Source organism: Melanaphis sacchari, unplaced genomic scaffold, assembly GCF_002803265.2.
Source record: "Melanaphis sacchari strain LSU unplaced genomic scaffold, SCAv2.0 Contig91_pilon_pilon, whole genome shotgun sequence".
Classification (NCBI taxonomy): Eukaryota; Metazoa; Arthropoda; class Insecta; order Hemiptera; family Aphididae; genus Melanaphis; species Melanaphis sacchari.
The window spans coordinates 375,547-394,382 of NW_020271649.1; the positions used below are offsets into that span (position 1 = coordinate 375,547).

General features: G+C 30.4%; 1 protein-coding gene across 8 annotated transcripts; it reads left to right on the forward strand.

Annotated features, from left to right (window-relative positions):
* The first annotated feature begins 20 nt into the window (after positions 1-20).
* Positions 21-18,034, forward strand: LOC112602917 (ankyrin repeat domain-containing protein 17-like). Of its 8 annotated transcripts, none has more exons than XM_025351281.1 (34): positions 21-802; positions 3,892-3,895; positions 3,968-4,069; positions 4,150-4,312; positions 4,374-4,518; positions 4,685-4,832; positions 4,934-5,085; positions 5,175-5,303; positions 5,399-5,684; positions 7,138-7,439; positions 7,497-8,027; positions 8,103-8,231; positions 8,447-8,576; positions 8,693-8,967; positions 9,111-9,492; positions 9,553-9,659; positions 9,721-9,820; positions 10,263-10,547; positions 10,633-10,964; positions 11,028-11,229; positions 11,293-11,447; positions 11,524-11,699; positions 11,768-12,026; positions 12,101-12,395; positions 12,463-12,818; positions 12,893-13,197; positions 13,265-13,537; positions 13,612-13,738; positions 13,796-13,904; positions 13,968-14,045; positions 14,506-14,915; positions 15,001-15,966; positions 16,293-16,553; positions 17,648-18,034. In XM_025351281.1, the coding sequence occupies exons 1-33, from the start codon at positions 575-577 to the stop codon at positions 16,542-16,544; spliced, it is 7,893 nt and encodes a 2,630-aa protein (XP_025207066.1). In that variant the 5' UTR covers positions 21-574; the 3' UTR covers positions 16,545-16,553; positions 17,648-18,034. The 8 variants fall into 8 exon arrangements, with proteins under 8 accessions (XP_025207066.1, XP_025207067.1, XP_025207062.1 ...); XM_025351282.1 differs by having other exon boundaries at positions 3,971-4,069; XM_025351284.1 differs by lacking the exon at positions 21-802 and adding an exon at positions 1,913-1,977.
* The last annotated feature ends 802 nt before the right edge of the window (positions 18,035-18,836 follow it).

An 18,836-nucleotide genomic window follows, 5' to 3' on the forward strand; every position in this document is an offset into this window, starting at 1 on the left:
GTAGTAAACAGCAGTAACAGCAGTAGCAGCAGCAGCGGTAGTAAAATATCTGATCAAGGAGGGGGTCGCTGTCGTAGACATGGCGAACTATTTTTCCGCAATCCCGCACTCGTTTTTGATAATTCATCGTGAAAAAACGCCGACACGAAGTAATTGTCAGTAAACCCCTCGACAAAACGACTGTACGCACGCACGTCCGGTCACACCGTTCATTCCGTGAGTGTCTCGTGCAAATATTCACGTTAAAATATTCGGCCCCCGGCCCACTCGCCGTAAAAATTATATCACATTTTTTGTTCATTATCGGGCACTCCGTGATACCACCACGACTGTATTGCGCGCGATGGATCATTGATATCGCGGTCGAGCACGGGTCATTGCCGCGCGAGTGGTGCACTAATGTGCCGCGTCGCAGTCGTGTCGTCGTAATTCCTGGAGTGGTAGTTAGTTAGTGTTCGCCGTCCGCGGTATCGTATGTGCCGTGTCTGAGACCGCCCGCGCAAAAATCGCTAAATTAAAGAAAAAAGGCGACCGTCGGCCTTCCACCAAAGGGAGCCGGATAAACGTCGTCGTCATGGAACAAATACCCACGACATCGAGCGGCGGAAACGCCACGGCTGCACCGTCGTCAGCCGGCCCCTCGTTCACGCCCCCGACGCCCGTCCAGCCCTCGGACAACAATTGCATCGACAAAAGATTGCAGTCCGTCTCCGAGTCAGAATACCAAGACGACGAGTACGACGAACCTGATCACCAAATGTACTTGTCCGGGTCGTCCGGTTCCGAAGAAGAATTATCAGAAGTATGCATTTATCATTATAATATATATTGCATATCGTAGTGTTATAATATCTCATACTGTAGTGATAGTGATAATATTATTAATTATTATTTAATTATTAGTTCATATTGTTCATAAGCCGCCGACGTACGGGAACGAATAAAACGTATAATCGTATCGCGATAGGTAGAATATTTTTTCGAATTTAATTTTTGTCTATTGATTTCGTCATCCCCGCCGCAATCGTCGACAGCTCAGTGAGTAACTAAACTATAATTTTGGTTTTTTGTGCGAAGTGACGTCACCGTGACCTTTCGGGGGTTTTCATGAAAATCGGATCCCCCCTCAACATTCCGTAGCCGTGGGGCACCCTTTGTCACAACTGGTTTCCGCCCAGTCGGGACCTGGTGAGGGGGGAGTGTGTGTGCATGACAACCTAACCTAGAAAAAAAATATATATATTGTCGTATGAGAGTACCTTATTTCAAAAATATTTTCTCGTCAATTAAAACATTACTATTATTATAATAATAATAACGTGTATCCCGTCATCCACATGCCTACTGCTGTTATTATCGTGGCTTAGCCTGGTGTGTTTTAATTTTTTACACACTTCTCCGGTCTCTCCGTATGATAACAATGGCGTTGTACGTATTATGTTAAGGACTGTGCAGTACGTACGGTGTTAATAATAATAACTATGATTGTGATAATATTATTGTGTGTGTAGAAGTTAGTCGGTGCGGTTGTTTTTTTTTGTCCACCGACTTGGGTTATTAGTATTATTCTCATTATTTCGTTTTCCTCCAGCCGGCCCGGGGTCAATCGCATCGAGATTTTCTAATGTACGCGGCACATACCGTCGCCACCACCACCGCCACCGCTTCCACTCCCTCGCTGTATTGTTCTCGTTGACTCCGCTTACGTACGTCACCGCGTTTTAGAGCAGTCGTGTACTCGTGTGGGCTTGTTTGTGTCTCTGTCAGAGAATTGCGCGACTAACATGTTTTTGTCAATAATTGTCTGTAAAATTGACATGTGTACCGAAATCTACATGGTGTAATCGTTTCGATCCGTGTGATCGTCGAAGTGTTGTGCGTATGTTTTTTTTTTTTTATTATTAATTAAAGATAGATTTTTTGCGAGTTTTCGACGACGATTTTCGGATTAAAATTTTGCAGACTACCTATTGTTTGGTAATTATTTTAATGATACCTACTGTGATATATGCATCCAATTCCATTCCTGCTATGGTCTGTATACCAACAATTTGGTGGACGTTCAATTTTTATTTTCATCTAATATTTGACTAGGAAAAGTGGTTTTTCGTAATATCCATTATCCTCCTTGTTTGATAAAATTATTTTTAATATTATTTCTTTTTTTTTTCTGGTCTATCTGTAATAACATTTATGATCAATATTTATACTTCTGGAGTTTTCCTGTAGTTTCTTTATGTTATGGTTATTTGATTTATTATAAATTAATATTTTTCATGAAAAGGGATCGTAAGAATTACCATAATCTGTGTTAACTATTTACCTAGTTTTATTTAAATAAACATTAAGAATTTAATTATTGTTAGAACAATAAAATTCTTTATAGCTTATATCAGGAGACATACACTGATAATAATGTAGTTTGCATAATTATCTATTTACATAAAAATATCATAGAATTAGTTTTAAATGATGCTTATATTTTTCAAATAATTTTACTTGATATAAGGTTTGGTGTCGCACTTAAATCATTAGTTTCGAATGAATCAAATCTTAAAATAAAATAAATGGACATTCCTTAATTCTAAACGGTGCTAGACTATTTAGTATTATAAATTATATGTTTTTGTCTTATTAAGTTATGTTATGAAGTATAGATTTACAATTTTTTAAATCATTTATTTAACTACTTTAGTATATTATTAAATCTGTGTATTTTCATTTTTATTGAAAATTAATATTAATATTTTACACATGATAAAACTCAAAAGTTTACTGTTTTTAATACAGTAGACGCCACTTATAAGACTCACAGATATAAGGTTCAGTCGCTTATTAGACTCAAAATCGTCTGGAACGATCCGGACGTATCCAAATACATTAAAAAAAAATCGGTTAGAAGACTCAACACTTCGGTTATAAGACTCAAATTTCGTAAAATAAATAGTAGAAAATAAACTTTTTTGGTTATAATTTAGAAATAATTTGGTATTGAAAAATTAAATAATATTTGTGTTGATTATTTCTAGTTTCTGATGGTATCTTATAATGTATAATAATTTTTATCGCAGATAAAAGTTCACATTTATCGCAACGATAATTGTTATTATAGTGTACTGATTATCTGGCGGCTGCACAGTTATCGTAATATGTAATATTTACCTATTATAATTTTAGTTTTTTTATCGGGATTATTAAATTTATTCAATAATAAAGTATGTAATATGTGTTAATGTATTAAACTCAAAGCAAAATATGTAGTAAAATAAAATTTATAAATAAGTAATTATTTTTTTTTTCCACTTCGCCTATAAGATTCATTCGGTTATAAGACTCACTTTGTGCTGGTCCCAAAGTGAGTCTTATAAGCGGCGTCAACTGTACTTTTAAATTTTATTATTTTAAATAGAACTTTTTGAATTGTGTTTATTTTTAAATATTGTTGCAATTTAAATTAATTAGATATTTTTATTTATGCATTATACTATACATTTTCTATTCAATATTGCGTTAAAAGTAGGGACTTTAAATACATTTTTATTTTCTTAATTATTTTTATCAATAAAAAAATTAAATATCAAATAATGATTGAATAATTTTTTTTAGTGATCATAACTTAAGTGTACTTTTAATTAACATGAAGTTTTTTTAATCTATAGTACAATTAGAAAAAAGTATAACAAATTATTTTGTGAACTAATTATATTGGTATCTAATATTTTAATTTAAGGAAATTTGAAATTAGGTATTGCAACTTGCAATAAATATTCATAATTAATTCTTATATCAAGATTGTCTTTGAAACTTGTACTTGTTTAAGTTAATAATTTTTTGCTCTGTTTTAAAATATTTACACAATGCATTTATATAAACTTTGAATTTGTGTTATAGGTTGGTAGGTTTGGTATAAATCGAGAGAAATTATGTCGAGATCCTAATAACCATTTAAATTCAACCTTTCTAATAGCAGCAGACGATACAGATACAGAACAAAGTATAGAAGGAGATCCTGACACCCATCGTCAATTAGAAGCACTTCTCCAAGCAGCAGGATCTATGCTTAGACCAAGTAAGTGGTCTTTAAAACATTAAGGTGACTTTGGGTTTCTCCTTAAAAAAAACTATGATTTATTTTGAATGAACTAACAGGTGCAAACGTATGCGGTTTAGGTCTGACTAAACTCGGCGTTCCAATTGAGACCACCACAGACCCTGAAGTGCTGCGAAAATTAACCAATAGTGTTTCTTGTGCTTTAGACGAGGCGGCAGCAGCTTTGACACGGATGAGAGCAGAAACCAAAAATGATAATAAGTATGTTGGATATAAAGGCCACAGTTAGTACAAGCCGAAAAATTATCAAATCAAATTTCAGGACCCTTGTCGAAGCATGTCATGATGGTGACGTTGGAGCTGTTCGTAAACTGTTAACAGAAGGTCGATCAGTCCATGAGACATCTGAAGAAGGTGAAAGTTTGTTGTCCCTTGCCTGTTCAGCAGGTTATTACGAATTAGCACAGGTCAGATATCTTTAAACATTTAATTTTTGATTTAACCTATTATATTTTTTTATATTTTAAGTGATATTGACTTAATATGAATAATTGCGAAGATAACCAATTTAACAATACAATTTCTTTACAGATATTTTAAAATTAAAATTAAATCCTTTAAATAATATTTTAGGTTTTATTAGCAATGCAAGCTAATGTTGAAGATCGGGGTATTAAAGGAGATTGTACACCACTTATGGAAGCTGCGTCTTCTGGATTTGTGGAGATTGTTAGGCTACTTCTTGCTCATGGAGCTGTTGTTAATGCTCTATCTTCCACAGGTTAGTATATATTCTAAACAAATATTAATTTTAATATTTATATACTGTTGTTAAATAAACTATAAATGTGAATGTCATCAATTCAAATATGTTTTTTACAGGGAATACGCCATTAATGTATGCATGCGCTGGAGGTCATGTAGATACTGTAAAAGAACTTTTAAATTATGGAGCTAATGTTGAAGATCATAATGAAAATGGACATACACCCCTCATGGAAGCAGCAAGTGCTGGGCATGTTCCAGTGGCAAAAGTATTTATTTTTAAAATATCACCATTTTGCTTAATGAGATAATATAATATTTTATTATAATTAATAACAAATATATTTTCATTAAATAGATTCTACTCGAACATGGGGCTGGTATTAATACTCATTCCAATGAGTTTAAAGAAAGTGCTTTAACATTAGCATGTTACAAAGGCCATTTAGAAATGGTTCGTTTTTTGTTAGCTGCAGGAGCTGATCAAGTAATTTTTCAAATTTTTAATTTAATTATAAATTAAATTACGATTTCAAACTAATTTATACTATTAATGTACTATTTTTTAATTATTTGTTGAAGGAACATAAAACAGATGAAATGCATACTGCACTAATGGAGGCATCAATGGATGGTCATGTAGAGGTTGCAAGACTTTTATTAGATTCTGGTGCTCAAGTTAATATGCCAACTGACAGTTTTGAGTCACCGCTCACCTTAGCTGCATGTGGTGGTCATGTTGAGCTTGCATTATTGTTGATTGACCGTGGAGCCAATATTGAAGAAGTCAATGATGAAGGGTATACTCCTCTTATGGAAGCTGCTCGAGAAGGTCATGAAGATATGGTGTCTGTTTTGTTGAGTAAAGGTAAATTTTTAATTATTTTTATTTAATTTAAGTTAATTTACAAATTTATGGCTATATAGTATCAATAACAATAAATCCTTAGTTTATTCAGAAAAAATACTTACAGTAAATTTTTTAATTTATAAGAAATATATGCAATGAAATGTATGTGTACCTACTTCTAATTAAATACATTTTTTTTTTTTTTTTGTATCTTAGCTAAGATAATTTTCAGAACAAGATGGATATAGCTATTTATTTTTAACTCAACGTAAGATTTATTAATTTGAAATTAATTTTGTTCTTTTCTTTCAGTCTCGGGTTAAAAATTGTTGGCTGTTTTTTCTTTTATTTTTCATAAAATATTTGATATTTCATTTATAGTTCCAGGAGACATTTTCAATTAAATTAATTTTTTTTTTTGTTTCCTCAAATTAAGTACAATTTTTGGTTCATGCCAAACTAAATTTTGGAAACCATTTTGTCATGTTTTTAGTTGATACAAACAAAATACGCTTATTTTCTTATTTTGTTTTATTCTATAATATATTATGATTTCATTTTTCAGTATAACAACTAAACAATGAGTAAAATGGTATTTTTCCTATCTTAGATAAATTGTTATTATCTATCTCCTTCCTCAATACAATAATGTTTTGTGATTATCAGTTTTAAGTTTTTTGTGTCAGTAATTTATTATGTGAACTTGAGGTGCTGCTCAAAAAAAGATTAACATTTAAGCAAAAACTACAAATTTAAAGTAAAAATTATGTTGATACAAAAGTCTAAAGAATTTTTTTTACTAATATTATTTATTGTGTGCCTTGTAACGTAAAATTAAATTATTTTATGAATCTATATTTATCTATAGGCTGATTCTTTTAAAAAAAATAATGTATTTTTTAAGTTTTTTGTTATATACATATATTATTACTAAGCAATATAAATTTTGGAATATTTGATACTTAAAAATTGAAATTTGATCGAGTGATTTATAAGTTATTTTAAAACTTGTGTGACCAATATTTGTACCCTATACCACTCCATTCTGCTCACTTAAACTTAAAATACTTATAATTCATAAATTATTAATTAAGTATTGAAATACTTCTAAAAGTATTCTGCTCGTGATATGAAATTATAATTGCATTTGTCATTCTAAAAAGTATAAATGTTTTATTGGATAAGAAATTATGTAAAAAAAAATATATTCAAAAACGTTAACAGATTTTGAAGTTATAAATGATGTTGTAATACATATTTTTAAAATTAACAAGTCATTTTATGGTCTTATTTAATTTGTATTTATGAGGGAGTAGTGCTGTAGTTTAATTATAATTAAATCAATATTTTGAGAAGGATAATTTTATTCAGTTTTTAAAATGAATGTATATCGAAGACTATAATTGTTAATAATTAATACCATAATAAAATTTTTATTTCAAGAAATATTAATTGAGAGTTTGTTATGTAGGAGCAAATATAAATGCACAGACTGAAGAGACTCAAGAGACTGCTCTGACCTTGGCATGTTGTGGAGGATTTTTAGATGTAGCTGATTTCCTAATAAAAAATGGTGCGATTTTGGAGCTTGGAGCATCAACACCTCTTATGGAAGCAGCTCAAGAAGGACATATAGATTTGGTACGATACCTCTTAGAATGTGGTGCAGATGTTCATGCACAAACTACATCAGCTGATACAGCACTGACTTATGCATGTGAAAATGGCCATACAGATGTTGCTGACTTATTACTTCAGTTTGGTGCTAATCTTGTGAGTATATTTCGTATTTATACATAATTTAAATTATATAAATATTATTTTTATCAGGAACATGAATCTGAAGGAGGACGTACACCTTTAATGAAAGCATGTAGAGCTGGCCATTTATGTACTGTTCAATTCCTAATATCTAAAGCTGCTGATATAAATAGAGTCACTGCCAATAACGACCATACACCTTTATCACTTGCCTGTGCTGGAGGTCACCTTTCAGTTGTTGAACTACTGCTTGCTCATTCAGCTGACCCTTTCCATAAACTAAAAGACAACTCAACCATGGTTATAGAGGCAGCCAAAGGCGGTCATACCAATGTTGTTAAATTGTTATTAGATTATCCGCATTCAGTTATGTTAACTCCTCCTGTGTCACCTGTACCTACTACTCCTGCTGAAGATATGCCAATTGATGAATCTCCTTTATCTGAAGTGCAGGTTATGTCTAAGGCACATGCCATAGCTGGTAGAATAGTAGAAAGTTATGGACCTAATGCCAAACATAATGCCAATTCTTGCATACAAAAAGCTATGATAAGGAAAGCACAACTTAATTCACCCAATAGTTCTTCTAGTGATGTTCAAGTAAACACATGCTTGTTAATTAGATTTATTTTAAATTGTTATAAACAAAATTTATTTTGGTTTTTAATTTTTTAGTTTAAAATTCAATTACCTAAAGAAAATAATGTCAAAGCCAGTGCTCCTACTACTTCCAAACCACTTATTAATACAGCTGCAATTGAACAACAATTATTTAAAAGGCAACAAATAGCTGAAGATCTTAAAGTAAGTACATCATTTAGAAGTTTTATTTTTATTTCATTTGTTTATGAATATAAAAGCCTTGTTTAATACCTATTAGCATTGATTTTAAAATCAATACTATTATATCATATATCAACTACTTAAATACTTATTTAACAAAATCAGAAAAATAAAATACCTGAAGGTTTATATTTTGAAAGTAATTAAATGTACTTGTTTATGTATATTTTTTATAGAGAGTTGAACAAGAGTTAAAAGAAAATGGAAGTCTTTCAATGGTTACATTAATGACAACGCCTCCTCCGTTATCAGCATCATCACCTGGTGTTTTAGATTCCAGCACTTCATCTAATGGTTCAAATTCAGGTAATTAAAAATTATCTAAGTAATCATTATTTTAAGATTATTACACACATTTTATCAGAAATGCTTAATAGTAATGATCAATAATTCTTTATTTTATATTAAAAATATTTCAACAGAATCGTCAACAAGTAATACATCTGTAGGTTCAAATAAAATGGGAGAAGCATCAAAAACTAACCCTAGCCAACCTGTATCTGCTAGTTCTGATGTAGTTCAAACAACTGCTATTAGTGATAGACCTAAAATCAAAGCCAAATTTAAAAAGAAACCAGCTCAGCCACTTACAGGAATGACAAGTCTTAATGAAGCTACTCAAGCAACATTAGATGCCAATTATGCTAGAGGAGTAATGGCAGGAGTTGCAGCAATGAAACCACAATTTAAAGCCGAAGTATGTATTTTTACTTGAAGATGATATAGGTTTTTGGGTTAAATGTTTAATCAGGTTACAACTTATAAAACTTTTATTAAAATTAAGATGCATTGAAACTAATTAATTTAATATTAATTGTATATTTAATTTTTAAATTTTAGTTTATTGAAAGACATTCAGGTGATGGTTGTGATAAAGAATTAGCAGCTCGTATGATCAAATTTTGTGAAGAGCAAACTGCTAAACGTGATGCAAATGATAGTGGACATGCCAACCTTAAAGAATTAATGATTAGTTCTTTAATGAGTGAACACCTATTAAAAGTTCGTAAAGACCTACAAATTCCAGATAATATGGTGAAAAATTTATTGCCACTGTCTGGAGCTTTACACGACAGTTTACCACATGGTACAACTGGTTTGTTGCCATTACCTAGTGATCTTAATACTCGAATTGACTTTAAAGCTTTAAACTGTATTGATGCAGAAATTTTAGAAAATTTAGTTAGGGAATCACCACTTACACTTGAGGATATATCAAACTGTAAGTTTTAAAGAATACCTTTTTTGATAAATTTTGTCATTTATTATTTAAACTTTAAAGTACCTAATATAGATGAACGACTTCAAAAGGAAATTCAAAACCACCGTTGCAATATCAATTCTTCTGAATCTGGATTAAGCAGTACTTTTTCTTCTCAATCATTTAAAGTAAATTATTTTAAATTTAATATTATTTTATTTTATTTCTATATTTATATTTTTGTTTCAGAATTATGTTCAAAATCAAACTTCTATTGATTTTAGAATCAAAAATTTATCATCTATGGATATAGCTAATTTTGCAGGTGCAGTTTCTCAGCTTAGTTTGGGTGAGTTCTTGTTTTTTTAAAAGTAAAAATAATATATTTCAAATCTATTGTTCTAATTATTAGTGTTTTATCTATATTAATTTCATTTTTTATGAAATTTAAATGATGGAGATTTGTGGCTTTTTGATTTAGATGTATAAAAACCATTTTAGTTTTTGAGATTATAATCGTTTCTTAAAATATTAAATATAAAAATAACCTAAGTATATAACCTGGTCATGCATACATGTTTTAATACTTCAAGGCTGTTCTAATGTAAATTAAGTTTATATAAATCATTATATTAATATTTTTAAAACAATTTTTTACTTACATTTTATAAAATAAAATAAACTTAAATATAAATCATGGTTTTTATTTTTTAGTTACTTTTGAATTAAATAATATATTATATTATAAAATAGTCAAAATATAATTATTAAGACTTATAAAATAATTTTAGATGAAACAACAACGTCACAACCTACTACTTCAACAGTACCTACATTGATCAACTGTGTTCCTACGCAAGTTGCTGCTGCTACCCAAACACCATCAGAGTCAGTGACATCAAATAAGCGTTCTGCAACAACTACATCAACAACTACTGCTATGACAACTACTACAAATAAAGGTAAAAAGGCGCGCTATCAAGTTCGGCCCCAGCCACCAAGTTCAGCCCCCCAATCTGGATCAAATAACACCCCAGCATCAAATTCTGTTGCCCAATCGGATGTCGCTAGCTCCAGTAAGAGAATATCTGAGAATATTGTTGCAATAATTTAACTAGTAAATTTATATAATAAACTAATTATTAAATTTTCATTTTTCAGGATTCTCCGCGACTACTGGAGAATCATATGGTAGTGATGCGGACATATCATATGGTATCAATGTAGATTCACAAACAGAGAGCAACCATGATACAGCTCTAACAGTTGCGTGTGCTGGTGGACATGAAGAATTAGTTAAACTTTTATTAGTCCGAGGTGCAAATATTGAACACAGAGACAAGAAAGGATTTACACCTCTAATATTAGCTGCTACAGGAGGTTTTGAGAAAATCGTTGAAATTCTCCTGAGTAATGTAGCTAATATGGAAGCACAGTCGGAACGAACAAAAGATACACCTCTATCTTTAGCTTGTTCTGGTGGCCGTTATGAGGTAAAAACATATACACTAAAATATATTTTAAGATTTGTGTAATTTAATTTTAACTTAATTTAGGTTTGTGATCTATTGCTTCAAAGAGGAGCAAACAAAGAACATAGAAATGTTTCAGATTATACCCCTTTAAGTTTAGCAGCTTCTGGTGGTTATGTAAACATTATAAAATTATTATTGAGTAATGGAGCTGAGATAAACTCTCGAACTGGTTCCAAGTTGGGAATTTCTCCTTTAATGTTAGCTGCTATGAATGGACATACAGGTTAGTACATTTAGTATTCTAAAAGTTTATTGCTTATACTTAATATGTTGAATTATTTTTTAGCTGCTGTTAAATTACTATTAGACATGGGCAGTGATATAAATGCTCAAATTGAAACAAATCGTAACACTGCACTTACATTAGCATGTTTCCAAGGCAGACATGAAGTAGTCTCATTATTATTAGACCGAAAAGCCAATGTAGAACATAGAGCTAAAGTAAATATATCTTCTTATTTCTTATTTATTTCTTATTTATTTCTTATTTATTTAACATAAATATTCTTCTTATTAGACTGGTTTAACACCTTTGATGGAGGCAGCTAGTGGTGGCTATGTTGAAGTTGGTAGAGTATTAATTGATAAAGGAGCTGATGTTAATGCTAATCCAGTGCCATCTTCTCGTGATACTGCTCTCACAATAGCAGCTGACAAGGGTCATGTACGATTTGTAGAACTATTATTAGAAAAGTATGTGTAATATAAACATTAATCCAAATAAATAAATGTTAATACTTCATTTGAATTTATTGTTGTAGAAATGCATATGTGGAAGTAAAGAATAAAAAAGGAAATTCTCCTTTATGGTTAGCTGCCAATGGTGGTCATTTAGGTGTAATTGAATTACTCTATAAAGTTGGTGCCAATATTGATTCCCAAGATAATAGAAAAGTTACCTGTTTAATGGCTGCATTTCGAAAAGGTCATGTCAAAGTAGTAAGGTGGATGGTTAACCATGTATCACAGTTTCCAAGTGATCAAGAAATGACGCGATTCCTTACTACATTGAGTGATAAAGTATGTAGTTATTATATATTCTTATCAAATATTTTTAATTAAAATTATTTCATGATTTCATTATTATATTAAAGGAGTCTATTGATAAATGTCATGATTGTATGATTGCAATTCGGATATCAAAAGATCAACAAGCAGCTAGAGCCAATAAAAATGCTTCTATTTTGCTAGAAGAACTTGATATGGAAAAGACTAAGGAAGAACTAAAAAAAGCTTCTGCTGCTCGTAGAAAAATGAAAAAGAAAAAGAAAAAACAAGCCAAAAGTGGTAAAAAATTGGAGGAAGAAACAGAAGAAAAAAATGACGGACAAGAAGTTGATGAAGAGGAGGAGGAGGAAGAAGATGAAGAAGAAGAAGTTCCTGTTGCAGGTAAAATGAATATTATTTATCAATATAGAAATATATAAAATAATTGTATAAATATATGTTTTTATAGTATTGGTTGAAATGAAGAAAAAAGTTGATTTAAAAAAGAAAGGCAAAGTTACTGTACTGAGTAGTGTAATATCGGCAGATGTTGAAGAAGGTGATAGTGGCATTGATGCCAACAGCCAAGGGAGTTGTAGTAGTACAGATGCTAAAAATGCTGCTGCTGCTGCTGCTGCTGCTCGAGTAGTTGCCCAAACTCAAATTGCATCTGCCAATAAAAAAGATAAAAAGAAAAAAGGAAAGGAAGCCACAGTAGAAGTAAAAACAGCTTCATCCACTACCAATGCTAAATTAACTACTAATTCAGCTGCTACTCAAACAAATGCAGCTAAAGTAAATTCCTCTCAAACTAAATCAAATAAGGTTGGTATTATTAACATACTTTGAGCATGTTTAAGATTAATTATAACAAATTTAATATTGAATTTTATTTTTAGGAGAAGAAAAATCAAGTCAGTTCAACTCAAAGTAAAATTGCTACTAGTACATCACCTCCCACCAAAACTGAGGTTATACCTCAAATTGTCACTAAAAATGCACAACCTAAAACAAAAGTTCAACAGCCAAATAATAATCTTACAAATAGTTCCCGCAAAGAATCTGTAAAAGTGAATAATTACAAAGGAAGTAACAAAGTTGTCAATAATATGGTATTTGAATCAACACAGAATCCTGCTGCACGTGAAGATTTTGAAGCTACAGGAAGTGAAAACTTCCTTGTTAAGCATAAAAAACAGCATCCGTATGATATTGATTAAATTTATTACAATATATTCTTAAATCATTTATTTTATTTTATTATTTTCCAGAGCTGAAGAATATACTCATGTTGGTGCTAAAACTACTAATGTTAGTCCTGTAAAGCAAACTCGAGGACGTGAAGAAGGATGGAAAGAAGTTGTTAGAACTCGGTACCTTGCCTCACCTTATAGAAGTAAAAAAGTATCTGTGCCATTAAATGCAATTAGTCGTGTAATTGGACGTGGTGGAAGTAATATAAATGCCATAAGAGCTTCAACAGGAGCACTAATTGAAGTGGATAATCAAAGTAAAGGACAAGGAGAAAGAATAATTACTATAAAGTTAGTAAACAATCATAATTTTAAATAGCAATAAAACTTAAATTTAACAACAATTATTAAAATATTTTTTATAGAGGATCAACAGATGTTACTAAACAAGCTCATGATTTAATTGCTATGCTGATCAAAGATCCAGAAGTGAATATTATGAGTGTTATCGCAAAAAATCCTAAAGTCACTAGTGCTTGGGATAAATCAGTGGTAATTTAGTTAATTATTACATTTGAATAATTATTTATAATTTTATTTTATTTTAAGAACAACGCTAAAGCTAAAACAGCAGCAGCTGCGGCATTACCTCAAAAACCTGTTGTTAGTCAACCAACAACAATTGTAGCAGCTACCTCTAAACTTACATCTGCTCCATGTAAGTAGTTAATATAGTACATAATAGAACATTATTAATAAATGTATTTATTCTTTTTTATAGCGATTGTTGCTTCTATGACCATTAAGCCCACAATCACTGTCAATGGACCTCGACCTACTGTTGCTGCTGTTGCTGCAGGTAATTAACGCATATTTGATTATTAACAAATGTAACCTAATAATTTTTCAATAGTTGAATTTTTCGTTAACCTTTCAGGAGAAAAGTGATTATACTGATAATGATTAAATAATTACATTCAAATTAATTGATGCTCTTTTTTTAGTAATCCAACAGTTTATTAAATTTAGGATACTTTTCTATTTATTTGACTCTATGTTTAAATCTGTTGACAGTATAATTCTGTAACAATTAAATTATATTGGGTATGGTAATGATAGTCTGGGTTGTAAAATTAAAGCTAGTAGTGTTAGCTTAAATAACACAAAAATACCTAATTTTGTTTTAAAAAAATTATAATTTGTTTTATTTTTTTTCAACAGCTAGTTAGATAACTACAGTTTATAATTTTTCTAAATAAAATATTAGGTGATAAGTCTGTAAATTATGTTTTCAACCTTAGAATATTATTTTCTTGCAGGCGAAAAGAAGATAACAAGTACTGTCAAACCTACAATGTCCTATACGAATGCCATAATATCTTCTTCAGATTCTGTTTCTAAACCTTCTCAACAACTTCAACCACCTGCTCCTTCAAAAGTTGTTCAAACTGTTTCTGTAGCTCCATCAACTGCTGCTACTGTTACTGTATCTGTAACACCTATTACAACAGGAAGTGTATCAGCTCCTGCATTAACTGTTGTGACCAAATCTACCAATGCTTTACCTCTTGCTCAACCTAAACCACAACAAGAATCATCATCTATTACTCATCATCCAGTTGCTATTGTGTCACCAATGGTGAGCAGTGCTCCATTACCACCTCATCCACAAATCAAACCTCAAATTGTGGATGCTTCAGAATATTCATTATTTGATTCATTTTCTAAGGTATAAATAAATAAATACATCTATATATATATAACATTTTTTTATTATCTATGCAAGTATTAATTTACATTATAACTTTCTTTAGATTTCTGTTCAAACAATGTGGGGTAGAGAAGGAGAATGTGGAGGACAAAAACCAAGTGTTACGTTTACCGGGGGTAATCATATTCCAGTTGTTACCCCATCAATAGGAACGATTGGTCAACCTAAAAAATATTTAGAAACAGACACACCAATGGCTGATGCATCAAAAGCACCAGGTTATCGAGGAGCTGGATTATCTTCACCAATTTCTTCCAAAACTGGTGGTGGAAATACTGGAAGTACAAACGGTAGTCGTACCACGACACCCCCTATGACCTCTCCAGTCACACAATACAATAGTAATACAGGTATTCAACCGACTGTTCAACAACCTCAATCAGAACCTTACCACACACAATCTCAACATCCATACATTTCTGATCAAACTCATCAGTCAACACAAATAAATGTTGAACGTTCAAGATTAAATCCACGAGCACCAGACTTTGCTACTATTAAATCTAACCAAAATATGGTTCAGCCTCAACAAGTCTACAATAATCAAGTACCCCAAAATTTTCTTCAACCTCCTATGGTACCCAATGTTATGCCATTTCAACAAAAGTATCATCAACAATTACCAAATTTAAGAGTTGCACCCAACAATCCTAATCGTTGGACTCATTTTATTAATCAACCTCCTCCTCCATTTGGACGACCTGCTTTACACCCAGTTAATGGCAATGCAGAAATGTTTGCTGGAATGGAAGCAACTGCTAGCCCACCAAATATGTCACCCAATCTTGATGAACGAAAAGCTCCCCCTAAACCAATTGGTACTGAACGGGCATGGAAGCAAAATCTAATTGGAGAAAATCCTCATCAACAACAACATGCAAATTGGTCAGACATGAAAATGCATTGGGCTCATCATGACCTTTTCCGAACCCCTCCACCACCACCTGTTAATTTTCCACTTGGACCAAGACCTATGGTGGATGAACATAATTTATTCGATACCTACCAGGTAAATATAAATTTGTAAATTTAAAAAACATGATTAATTATTTATTTTGAGCTACAAAAGTTAAACTTAGGCTCTAAAAATAATAGTTTTAAAAAAACACGCCTTATGATGTTACTAAGACTAGATATACATAATAATTACATAATTTTATTTGTATATTAGATTTGTTTTTAAAAATTATTATTGTTTTTACTATTAAGATTGTATTACTAATTATGCAGACACCGTATGCTTTTTGTGACAAATTTCATAAAATATTATGAGTATATTGTTAACATCAACTAAGTTTTATCTATGAATAACCCACATTTTATTTTTTTCTTTAGTCCACTGAACACCTTACGGGTGCCAATATGAATCACCATACAGCCATGATGCAAACAATGCCATTGTTTGCTGCAAATGGTCACTTGGAACAACAATCCCATCACCTTTTAGCTTCAAATCATCATGGTCCTGGACAAATGACATTTGACCCAAAATTAGAATGGGACCAATCTAGAAATCAACAACAACAAGCCCAACAGCAGTCTCAACAGCAAGCTCCTATGAACACACCATTTCCGTTCATTTTTTAATTACATGGTGTAAGTAATTGTTACTTTTACGTATTCTATGAAATTTATTTAGATTTTGTTCTGTTATTTGAATAATTAAGATTGTTTAAGCTTTCTTGGTTTTGATTTTTTACTATGAATATTGTTAGTAATTAAAAAAAAGTGTCTTTATAATGAATTGCTTTCACTTTTTGTAATTAAACTTATATAGTTTATTTTGAATCAACACAAAATCATGAATTATTTTATAATGTCTGGTTCAGTGGTTCTTAATTTTTTTTGTATGACAACACCTTTATTTAGATTCATAAAAATGATGACACACTAACCTAGGCAGCCCATTGATATAATATAAAAAAAGATCTTTTTTTTTGTTGTTAATTTTGTGTTATTTAATATTAGTACTTCACGCGACACATCAGTTGAGAACCACGGACTAGTTAATCTAGTTTATCATGGTATAATACACCCATATAAGTAACTTGCTGTTATGAGGTTTTTATATATTTTGATTATGTACCAATTGATGCGAATAAACAAAACATAATAAAATTTATTGTATTGTATGGTAATAAAAACTGACAAAAAAATATAAACTTTAATTTACAAATATAACTACATTATTAATAATCTATGGAAATGTTAGGTTCACAAGAACAAGACTTATTAAATAAGTAAATAAATTAAAAGAAAATTTTGGAAAGGTTCTATTTAATCAAATAAAGCAAGAGTTTTTATGAAAAATAATCCTTGTCAAAAAGTGATACGCTTTTACTCAATTTTTATATTTATATAAAATTTAAAACTTTCAAAATCTAAAATTAAAAAATTTCTAATACTATTTAACTGTATTCCTCTGTAGTTTATTATAAATTTTTATTATTTATTCAAATAATAATATTAAATCTATAAAATAAATGTTTTCATAACATATTAAAGTTCACCAGTTAATAAAAATTTTCTTTTTCATTAATCATCTGTAGAATATAAATTAATTTTTATATATTATTAACTATTTGTGAAATTAATTTTCATTATCTGGTTTCATTTTATTAAAATATTACTCGTATTTAATATTTGTTCAAATAGTTATAATTAATAATGTTTATTTTATTTATTTACAGGATGCAAAATAATACTGCCTAAATAGCTGGAACACAGACATTTATTTTTTGTTTCTCTAATTTAAAATCTGATTATGGTCTCTGGTCTTAAAGTAAAAGAAGAATGCAAACTATTATTTCAAATTACAAAATTATAATGCATTATTTTGTATGGTTTCATTATTGGAACACAAATGTCTTTTTTCACGTTATTTTTTACATTCAAAATATATATTACAAGTACTTCGTGTTTTTTTTTTAATTTTTTTTTTTTTTAGCGATACGTTATTACACTTTTACTACTACGGCTTAGGGTTTCTTTAATATCTATTCTGTTAAAGAAATTGTTATATTATTATAAATATTGCATTCATATGAAATGTACGGATGAAAAATATAATTATTTATATACTATCGAATTATGTGTTTTTAATTGTTGGTATTTATATTTTATCAATATATTATTATTTTATAGAGCCTAAAAAAAAATTATTTATAATTTTAATTAAAAATATTATTGGGATACATTATGTTATATTGAACTATGCAAATTTAAAATTACACATTGCACATATTATTAATAATTATGTGTGTATGTAAGTGTTTATATTATATAAAATATTTGTTTTCTTCCTCTTTAAATCTGATTACAATATATTTTCCTCTTATAATCATTTATATCTTTGGGATTTAATTTTAAAAAAATTGATGAGTATTCAAAAAATAAGGTCAGCAAGTGACTAACCTTTCTGATATATTTTTTTTAAGTGTTGAGTGACTGACTTACTGCATTGGATGTGTTAAATTTGAATTCAACAATGTACAAATTGTTTTTTAAAAAAAAACCATTCTAAGTGGAGACAGTCTATGTCAGTAATACAGTAAGTTTATTTAATTTTTTGCAAATTTTTTTTCTCGGTTATTTCGAAAAACAGGAAATTTTTTATTTTTAATTTCTCAAGTTATCAATTAGGTATAATTTACCAGAATCCCCCCCCCCCCCCCCCCCCCCCCCCCCCACACCCCCCCCCCCACCACCCCCCCCCCCCCCCCCCCCCCACACACACACAAACACTCAAACTCAAGATGAAGACCAATTCACCGCTTCATCTAAAATCAAATAAATTAGTACAGTAGAAACTTATTTAACTGTCACTTGATTTACCGTCACTTTCTGTATCTGTCATCGATCACCATCAAAAAACTGTCT

Bases quoted from the DNA above. Each gene is read 5' to 3' on its own strand.
- LOC112602917 (XM_025351277.1), top strand. From the start codon at position 575: ATGGAACAAATACCCACGACATCGAGCGGCGGAAACGCCACGGCTGCA. The intron at 4,519-4,684 runs GTCAGATATCTT...ATAATATTTTAG, and splicing joins GTTATTACGAATTAGCACAG to GTTTTATTAGCAATGCAAGC. The intron at 15,967-16,292 runs GTAAATATAAAT...TTTTTTCTTTAG, and splicing joins ATTTATTCGATACCTACCAG to TCCACTGAACACCTTACGGG.